Source organism: Camarhynchus parvulus, chromosome 25 (genome assembly GCF_901933205.1).
Source record: "Camarhynchus parvulus chromosome 25, STF_HiC, whole genome shotgun sequence".
Classification (NCBI taxonomy): Eukaryota; Metazoa; Chordata; class Aves; order Passeriformes; family Thraupidae; genus Camarhynchus; species Camarhynchus parvulus.
Genome location: NC_044595.1, coordinates 476,971 through 486,624, shown reverse-complemented (window position 1 = coordinate 486,624; position 9,654 = coordinate 476,971). Strand labels below are relative to the sequence as shown.

The 9,654-nt window shown below is 59.3% G+C and overlaps 1 protein-coding gene across 1 annotated transcript; it reads left to right on the top strand.

Moving 5' to 3' along the window:
* The first annotated feature begins 215 nt into the window (after window positions 1–215).
* On the top strand, window positions 216–6,469 carry LOC115913183 (trichohyalin-like). Its single transcript, XM_030965110.1, has 5 exons — window positions 216–353; window positions 832–2,662; window positions 2,840–2,947; window positions 3,291–5,015; window positions 5,211–6,469. Exons 1-5 carry the CDS (start codon window positions 216–218, stop codon window positions 6,467–6,469), a joined length of 5,061 nt encoding a protein of 1,686 aa, XP_030820970.1.
* Window positions 6,470–9,654: the final 3,185 nt, after the last annotated feature.

Genomic DNA, 9,654 nt, shown 5'->3' with positions numbered 1-9,654 from the left:
ACCGCCAGGTCCCTCCCCGTCACCGCATCCCCGTCACCGTTCCCGCTCCAACGTCACCCAGTGGCGAGGCCAGAGGCCACTCCCCGTCCCACTAAAACCCCGGAATATGTTGCCAGCGGGGAACACGGAGCCGGGAATTCTCCTCCCTCTCCCCAAGGGGATCCCCCAGCCCCTGGTCCGCTCCTGTCCCTCGCAGGCTCGCTCGGATCTGCAGGATGTCCCCGTTCTTGGACAGCATCGCCACCATCGTCGGCGTCTTCCAGCAGCACGCCCGGGGAGATGGGGACGGCTCCGGGCTCAGCCGCAGGAGGATGAGGGAGCTGATCCAGAGGGAATTCGCAGATTCCCTGGTGGTGAGCGCCACGGGGAAGGGCTGGGGTGTAGGAACAGCAAAATCCTCTCTGGAAAGGGAAAGGGGAGGGCTCCACCAAAGGTTGGGTTCCACCAAAGGTTAGGTTCCACCAAAGGCTGGGTTCCACCAAAGGCTGGGTTCCACCAAAGTTTGGGTTCCACCAAAGTTTGGGTTCCTTTGTGCTGGGGAAGGGAATGGAGAACCCTGAGGGAGCTGAGGGGGCTCAGCCTGGAGAAAAGGGGGATCCAGGGGGGATTTTGGGGAATGAATTCCCACAGCTGGTGCTGAGCCCTAAAAGTGAAATTATGAGAGATGGAAGGAGAATTCCCACGCTGCGACTCTTCCCATTGTTGCATTTCTCCCCCATGGAGCAGGAAGACAAAAATCCCCTTTTTCCCTTCCCATTGTTGCATTTCTCCCCCATGGAGCAGGAAGACCAAAATCCCCTTTTTCCCCCACCCCGGGTTCTTTCCCTGCAGAAGCCACACGACCCTCAGACCATCGAGAAGATCCTGCAGTTCCTGGAGTGGGATGGGGACGGGAACATCGATTTCAACGAGTTCCTCCTCCTGGTGTTCCGGGTGGCCAAGTGCTGCTTCTGGTTCCAGCCAAGGGCCCCGTTCCTGGTGCAGAGGACGAAGCTCCCGACCGGAGGAAAATCCCAGCGGGAGCCGGAATTCAGGAGCAGAGGGAGCCGCCGGCAGCTCCAGGAGGAGGAGGAGGAACGACAAACCTGGGAGAGAAATCGTGAAGCTGAGCTGCAAGGAGACCTCAGGGTCAGGGAGGTGGAAATCTCGGAGGAAACGAGAGGAAAGGAGAGCCGGAGAAGGCAGCAGCCCCCGGAGCAGGACAGACGGGAGGCAGAGAGGAGAGACCTGGAGGATGAAGTGGCAGACGTGAGCACGGGCAGGCAACGCCGAGAACCCCAAGCACGGCCGGACCGGTGGAGCCGCCAGGAGCCAGGGCGTGATGAAAGAACCCGGCGGCCACGAGGAGCAGATGGAGAAGGAGACAATCGGCCACGGGAACCCGAATTGCTCCGGGAAGAGAGGAGCCGCCACCGCCGGCGTGAGCTGGAACAAAGAGAGCTGGAAGGGAGAAGGTGCCGGGCGGCTGAGCTGGAATGTCCGGAGTCCAGGCGGCCACATCAGTCGTACCTGGAGGAACCGTTAGAGATCGACCTCGGGGAATGTGGGAGAGCAGAGCCAGAGGAACGCGGCTACAGACGGAGAACAGAGCGGGAACGGGAGCTGGAGTCTGCGGAAAGGGAAAGGGAGATCCGGGAGGAGCAGGAGAGGGGGGAAAGAGACGATCCCAGAAGAAAAGGGAGAATGAGAGAGAGAAGAGTAGATCAGGAACGGGAGCTGGAGGTGGAGGTGTCTGAGCGCAGGACAAGGGAAAGGGAGGAAGAAGTGGCCATAGTCGGCCAGAGAGAGACACGGGACAGACGAGAGCGAGACATCCGTGAGATTGAAGCTGATGGAACAAGACAGAGAGAAACCCTGAGGTACGAGAGGGACAGAGAGATCTCAGTGGCAGCAGCAGAAGCCGATGTCAAAGTGCGGCGTGAGATCCGGGAACGAGGTGAGGAGCTGAGAAGGAGAGAACGTCCCTGTGAGCGTGAGGAGGAAGCAGAGCCAGAGAGGAGAATTTCCCGGGTCAGAGAGAGGGAAGAGGTCGTAAGGGAGAGGAGAATCGACCGTGAACGGGAACTGGAGGTGTCTGAGCGCCGGGCACAGGAAAGGGAGGATGAAGAGGCCACAGTCGGCCGGAGAGAGACACGGGACAGACGTGAGCGAGAAATCCGTGAGATTGAAGCTGATGGAAGGAGAGAACAAGAAGTGTATGACAGGAGAAGAGAGATCTCAGTGGCGGCAGCAGAAGCCGATGTCAAAGTGCGCCGTGAGATCCGGGAACGAGGGGAGGAGCTGAGAAGGAGAGAACGTCCCCGTGAGCGTGAGGAGGAAGCAGAACCAGAGAGGAGAATTTCCCGTGTCAGAGAGAGGGAAGAGGCCCTGAGGGAGAGGAGAATCGACCAGGAACGGGAACTGGAGGGCTCTGAGCGCCGGACACGGGAAAGGGAGGAAGAAGTGGCTGCCATTGGCCGGAGAGAGACACAGGAGAGACGAGAGCGAGAAATTCATGAGATTGAAGCTGATGGAAGGAGACAGAGAGAATCCGTGAGGTACGAGAGGGACAGAGAGATCTCAGTGGCAGCAGCTGAAGCCGATGTCAAAGTGCGCCGTGAGATCCGGGAACCACGAGAGGAGCTGAGAAGGAGAGAACGTCCCTGTGAGGATGAGGAGGAAGAGAGAAGAATTTCTCATGTCAGAGAGAGGGAAGAGGCCCTGAGGGAGAGGAGAATTGACCGTGAACGGGAACTGGAGGTGTCTGAGCGCCGGGCACGGGAAAGGGAGGATGAAGAGGCCAGAGCCAGTTGGAGAGAGACACGGGACAGACGTGAGCGTGAAATTCGTGAGCTTGAAGCTGATGGAACAAGACAGAGAGAATCACTGAGGTACGAAAGGGACAGAGAGATCTCAGTGGTGGCAGCTGAAGCCGATGTCAAAGTGCGGCGTGAGATCCGGGAACGAGGTGAGGAGCTGAGAAGGAGAGAACGCCCCGTGGTGGGAGGAGAAAGAGAGCCAGAGAGGAGAATTTCCCGGGTCGAGAGAGGGAAGAGGTCGCAAGGGAGAGGAGAATCGACCAGGAACGGGAGCTGGAGGTCTCTGAGCGCCGGAGGCGGGAAAGGGAGGAAGAAGTGGCTGTCAGAAACCTGAGAGAGACACGGGACAGACGTGAGCGTGAAATCCGTGAGCTTGAAGCTGATGGAAGAAGACAGAGAGAAACCCTGAGGTACGAGAGGGACAGAGAGATCTCAGTGGCGCAGCTGAAGCCGATGTCAAAGCGCCGTGAGATCCGGGAACCACGGGAGGAGCTGAGAAGGAGAGAACGTCCCGTGAGCGTGAGGAGGAAGCAGAGCCAGAGAGGAGAATTTCCCGGGTCAGAGAGAGGGAAGAGGCCCTGAGGGAGAGGAGAATCAACCGTGAACGGGAACTGGAGGTGTCTGAGCACCGGGCACGGGAAAGGGAGGATGAAGAGGCCACAGTCGGCCGGAGAGAGACACGGGACAGACGTGAGCGAGAAATCCGTGAGATTGAAGCTGATGGAAGGAGAGAACAAGAAGTGTATGACAGGAGAAGAGAGATCTCAGTGGCAGCAGCAGAAGCCGATGTCAAAGTGCGCCGTGAGATCCGGGAACGAGGGGAGGAGCTGAGAAGGAGAGAACGTCCTCGTGAGGATGAGGAGGAAGCAGAACCAGAGAGGAGAATTTCCCGGGTCAGAGAGAGGGAAGAGGCCCTGAGGGAGAGGAGAATCGACCGTGAACGGGAACTGGAGGTGTCTGAGCGCCGGGCACGGGAAAGGGAGGAAGAAGTGGCTGCCATTGGCCGGAGAGAGACACAGAAGAGACGAGAGCGAGACATCCGTGAGATTGAAGCTGATGGAAGGAGACAGAGAGAATCACTGAGGTATGAAAGGGACAGAGAGATCTCAGTGGCAGCAGCAGAAGCCGATGTCAAAGTGCGCCGTGAGATCCGGGAACGGGAACCACGAGAGGAGCTGAGAAGGAGAGAACGTCCCTGTGAGGATGAGGAGGAAGAGAGGAGAATTTCCCGGCTCAGAGAGAGGGAAGAGGCCCTGAGGGAGAGGAGAATCGACCGTGAACGGGAACTGGAGGTGTCTGAGCGCCGGGCACGGGAAAGGGAGGAAGAAGTGGCTGCCATTGGCCGGAGAGAGACACAGGACAGACAAGAGCGAGAAATTCGTGAGATTGTTGATGGGAGAAGACAGAGAGAATCCGTGAGGTACGAGAGGGACAGAGAGATCTCAGTGGCAGCAGCAGAAGCCGATGTCAAAGTGCGCCGTGAGATCCGGGAACGAGGGGAGGAGCTGAGAAGGAGAGAACGTCCCCGTGAGCGTGAGGAGGAAGCAGAACCAGAGAGGAGAATTTCCCGGGTCAGAGAGAGGGAAGAGGCCCTGAGGGAGAGGAGAATCGACCAGGAACAGGAGCTGGAGGTCTCTGAGCGCCGGACACAGGAAAGGGAGGAAGAAGTGGCTGCCATTGGCCGGAGAGAGACACAGGAGAGACGAGAGCGAGAAATTCGTGAGATTGAAGCTGATGGAAGGAGACAGAGAGAATCACTGAGGTATGAAAGGGACAGAGAGATCTCAGTGGCATCAGCAGAAGCCGATGTCAAAGTGCGCCGTGAGATCCGGGAACCACGAGAGGAGCTGAGAAGGAGAGAACGTCCTCGTGAGGATGAGGAGGAAGCAGAACCAGAGAGGAGAATTTCCCGTGTCAGAGAGAGGGAAGAGGTCGCAAGGGAGAGGAGAATCGACCAGGAACGGGAGCTGGAGGTGTCTGAGCGCCGGACACGGGAAAGGGAGGAAGAAGTGGCTGTCAGAAACCTGAGAGAGACACGGGACAGACGTGAGCGTGAAATCCGTGAGTTTGAAGCTGATGGAAGGAGACAGAGAGAAACCCTGAGGTACGAGAGGGACAGAGAGATCTCAGTGGCAGCAGCAGAAGCCGATGTCAAAGTGCGCCGTGAGATCCGGGAACGGGAACCACGAGAGGAGCTGAGAAGGAGAGAACGTCCCTGTGAGCCTGAGGAGGAAGAGAGAAGAATTTCTCATGTCAGAGAGAGGGAAGAGGCCCTGAGGGAGAGGAGAATCGACCGTGAACGGGAGCTGGAGGTGTCTGAGCGCCGGGCACGGGAAAGGGAGGATGAAGAGGCCAGAGCCAGTTGGAGAGAGACACGGGACAGACGTGAGCGTGAAATTCGTGAGCTTGAAGCTGATGGAACAAGACAGAGAGAATCACTGAGGTACGAGAGGGACAGAGAGATCTCAGTGGCGGCAGCTGAAGCAGATGTCAAAGTGCACCGTGAGATCCGGGAACGAGGTGAGGAGCTGAGAAGGAGAGAACGTCCCCGTGAGCGTGAGGAGGAAGCAGAGCCAGAGAGGAGAATTTCCCGGGTCAGAGAGAGGGAAGAGGCCCTGAGGGAGAGGAGAATCGACCAGGAACGGGAGCTGGAGGTCTCTGAGCGCCGCAGCCGCCGGGCACGGGACAGCGCGGCAGAAGTGACCGTCACTGACCAGAGGGAGGCACATGAGGAGATCCGGCTGGAGGTGCTGGAGGAGGAAGATGAGGAGGAGCTGGAGCAGGGCCAGTGCCCGTACCAGACCCTGGACGTGGACACCGGTGATCTCTGCCCCCCGGGACAGGAGGCGCCCATCAGCGACCTCAGGGTCCGGTACCGCCCCGCTGACCCCGATGTCCGGCCCGAGGTCCGGCTGCTGCCCGAGCCCGTGGAGCCTCAGACCGTGGCCTACCTGGTGCACGTCATCCAGAACCTGCAGGACCCCAAGGCCGCCACCTACGAGATCGTGCGGCACCAGCCCGGCCAGCGGGGCCAGCCCGTGCGCGTGCGGACCTGCTCCGCGTCCCCGCGGCCGCCGAGCGACCGCAGGGGCCGCCCCGAGGCGCCACCATCCAAACGGCCCCAGGAAAACCTCGAGAAGGGTCTGGAGGAACCCCGGGAAAGATCCGGACAGGAGGCGGAGGACGGAGCCGTGCGGGATGCCGGAGCCCTGCGGGATTCCGGAGCCGTGCGGGATGCCGGAGCCGTGCGGGATTCCGGAGCTGTGCGGGATTCCGCCGAGCCGGAGGCTGCCAAGGGCGAGCGGGTGAAACCCAAGGAGCTGCGGAGGCGCCCCGAGGCCGCTGAGGCGGAGCAGGACCCGCCCCAGGGTGAGGAGCCCCAGAAGGTCCCGCGGGAGCCCCGGCCCGGCTGCGCCCGGAGAGAGCGCGAGGGCGGCGAGGCCAAGAGCGGCGCTGGCCCGGAGCGCCGGGATGCGGAGCGCAGAGAGCCCGGAGAGCCCCGCGGGCAGGGAGCCCGGGAGGGCGAGGCGGCTCCTGAGCAGGAGCCCAGCAAGAGGAGCCCCCGGGAAGCCGAAAATCCCCGGGTCTCTCGGGAAGGGGGCGCCAAGCAGGGCCAGGAGCCCCCGCAGGAGACCCCGAGCCACCCCAGGGATGAATCCAAGGCGTCCTGAGGGGAATCTGCCCCTCCCTGGAGCCTCTCCGGGTCCTTTTGAGGGTCACTCGTGCCCCCCGTTGCCAGCTGGGGATGTGGTGGCCCAGCAGTGATGGACTCGAAAGGATCCCGGGGTTTCCCTGCAATGAATCCTCAGCAGGAAGGGAGATCTCCCCGGATCCGGAGTTTCTGCCTCCCTGCCGGGTGTGTCCCTCGGTATTTAATCACTTTTTCTGCTCTAATTGGAGTCCTTGGGTCCCTCTGTCCTCTTTTGCACCCTGGGGTGTCACTTCAGGTTCCCCCAGCCCTGGGGCTGTTCTCGGCTTCTGCCGTTAAACTCCAAAAAAATTCCTGATTTTGGGGGCCTGGAAATCCTCAAGGCTGGGGGAAAAAACAATCACCTTTTTAGCCTCAATTCCAGCAGAATTCCAGCTCCAGGCCCGGGGGTTTGGAGCCACAGGGTGCTGGTGGTGGGTGGGGGATTCTCCTTCTCCTCCTTTTCCTTTTCCTTCCTTTTTATCGCATGGAAAATGGGAATAAACGGCTGATTCCTGCAGAGGCTCCGAGCGTCACCTTCCCGAGGGCTGGGAGGGCTGGGAGGGGGGCCCAGTTCGGGATCAGGCATTCCCAGTTTGGGATCAGACATTCCCAGTTTGGAATCACACATTCCCAGTTTGGGTCAGGCATTCCCAGTTTGGGATCACACATTCCCAGTTCGGGATCAGGCATTCCCAGTTTGGGATCAGACATTCCCAGTTTGGAATCACACATTCCCAGTTGGGATTGGGAATTCCCAGTTCAGATCACACATTCCCAGTTTGGATCAGGCATTCCCAGTTGGGATCTCACATTCCCAGTTCAGATCACACATTCCCAGTTTGGGTCAGGCATTCCCAGTTCTGGATCACACATTCCCAGTTCGGGATCAGGCATTCCCAGTTCGGATCACACATTCCCAGTTCGGATCACACATTCCCAGTTCAGATCACACATTCCCAGTTTGGGTCAGGCATTCCCAGTTGGGATCACACATTCCCAGTTCGGATCACACATTCCCAGTTTGGGATCAGGCATTCCCAGTTCGGATCACACATTCCCAGTTCGGATCACACATTCCCAGTTCGGATCACACATTCCCAGTTCAGCCCCCAAACTCCCTCCTGATCCCCAATCCCACCCATTCCCCATTCCCGTGTCCTGCTCCAGAGCCAGGGGCTCTCGCTCCCAAGGCTCTGTCCCCGCACTGTCCCCAGCTGACAGGGACAGGACAGGACAGGGACAGGGACAGGGACAGTGACACAGCTCGGTGACAACGCCAGGAACAGGAACAGTGACACTGGCAGGGCTCAGTGACAGGGACAGGGACAGTGACACTGGCAGGGCTTGGTGACAATGACAGGAACAGGGACAATGACACTGACAGAGCTCATTGATGGGGACAGGGACAGTGACACAGCTCGGTGACAACGCCAGGGGCAGTGACGCAGCTGCCAGCCTTTTGTGGCAGTGCCAGGGACAGTGCCACAGCTGGGTGACAATGACAGGGACAGGGACAGTGACACTGGCAGGGCTGGGTGGCAATGCCAGAGACAGGAACAGGAACAGGAACAGTGACACCGGCAGGGCTCAGTGATGGGGACAGGAACAGTGACACAGCTCGGTGACAACGCCAGGGGCAGTGACACAGCTGCCAGCCCTTGGTGGCAGTGCCAGGGCCAGTGCCAGCCCGTGGTGGCAGTGCCAGGGACAGTGCCACAGCTGGGTGACAATGCCAGGGGCAGGGACAGTAACACTGACAGAGCTCATTGATGGGGACAGGGACAGTGACACAGCTCGGTGACAACGCCAGGGGCAGTGACACAGCTGCCAGCCCTTTGTGGCAGTGCCAGGGACAGTGCCACAGCTGGGTGACAATGACAGGGACAGGGACAGTGACACTGGCAGGGCTGGGTGGCAATGCCAGAGACAGGAACAGGAACAGGAACAGTGACACCGGCAGGGCTCAGTGATGGGGACAGGGACAGTGACACAGCTCGGTGACAACGCCAGGGGCAGTGACACAGCTGCCAGCCTTTTGTGGCAGTGCCAGGGCCAGTGCCAGCCCGTGGTGGCAGTGCCAGGGACAGTGCCACAGCTGGGTGACAATGCCAGGGGCAGGGACAGTGACACTGACAGAGCTCATTGATGGGGACAGGGACAGTGACACAGCTCGGTGACAACGCCAGGGGCAGTGACGCAGCTGCCAGCCAGTGGTGACAATGCCGGGGACAGTGACACAGCTGCCAGCCCTTGGTGGCAGTGCCGGGGACAGTGACACAGCCATGTGGCCGCGCAGATGGCGGCGTCTCCATCCCGCAGCCCCCGGGAGTGGAATGTCCCAGATCGCCGGGCCTGGCCCTGGCACGGGGAAATGTCACCTCCCCTCACCCCGCGATGTCACCGAGGGGTTCCGGGCGGGAGGGAAAACCCAAAGGGCGATCCCAGCTCGGGAAAATTCCCTTTGGGAAAGGCGGATTGGGGGGAAATCCCGATATTCGGGAAAAACGGGAGTCTGGGGGCAGGAAATGGAGGGGAAAGGGAAAATCTCCCGAGTCCCAGATCAGAATTCCCGGGATCCCAAATCTCATCCCAATCCCTGGTTTTCAACCCCTCTCTGCTCCAGGCTCCCCCCGGAAGATTTTAGGGAATTTTTCCCCTTTTTTCCTTCTCCAGCCTCCCCCTGAATATTTTGGGATTTTTCCTGTTTCCTGCTCCATGCTCTCCCAGATTATTTTAGGGAATTTTTCCCCCTTTTTTCCTTCTCCAGCCTCCCCTTGAATATTTCGGGATTTCTCCTGTTTCCTGTTCCAGGCTCTCCCAGAAGATTGTAGGGAATTTCCCCCTTTTTTCCTTCTCCAGCCTTCCCCCGAATATTTTGGGATTTTCCCTTTTCCTGCCCCAGGCTCTCCGAGAAGATTTTAGGGAATTTTTCCCCCTTTTTTCCTTCTCCAGCCTCCCCCTGAATATTTTAGGATTTTTCCTGTTTCCTGTTCCAGGCTCTCCCAGAAGATTTTTGAGGAAATTTCCCCCTTTTTTCCTCAACCTCCCCCGTTAAGATTTTTAGGATTTTTCCCTCCCATGCCCGAGGACGACTCCAGGGATATCCCAAGGAGCGAACCGGGATGGAGCAGGATTCGGGAATGCCCGCAAAGCCCCGGACCGGGC

Coding starts and splice junctions, on each gene's coding strand:
- LOC115913183 (XM_030965110.1), top strand. CDS start 216: ATGTCCCCGTTCTTGGACAGCATCGCCACCATCGTCGGCGTCTTCCAG. Junction 2,663..2,839: donor CTGTGAGGATGAGGAGGAAG/AGAGAAGAATTT, acceptor GTGAGCTTGAAG/CTGATGGAACAAGACAGAGA. Junction 5,016..5,210: donor GAGAAGGAGAGAACGTCCCT/GTGAGCCTGAGG, acceptor GTGAGCTTGAAG/CTGATGGAACAAGACAGAGA.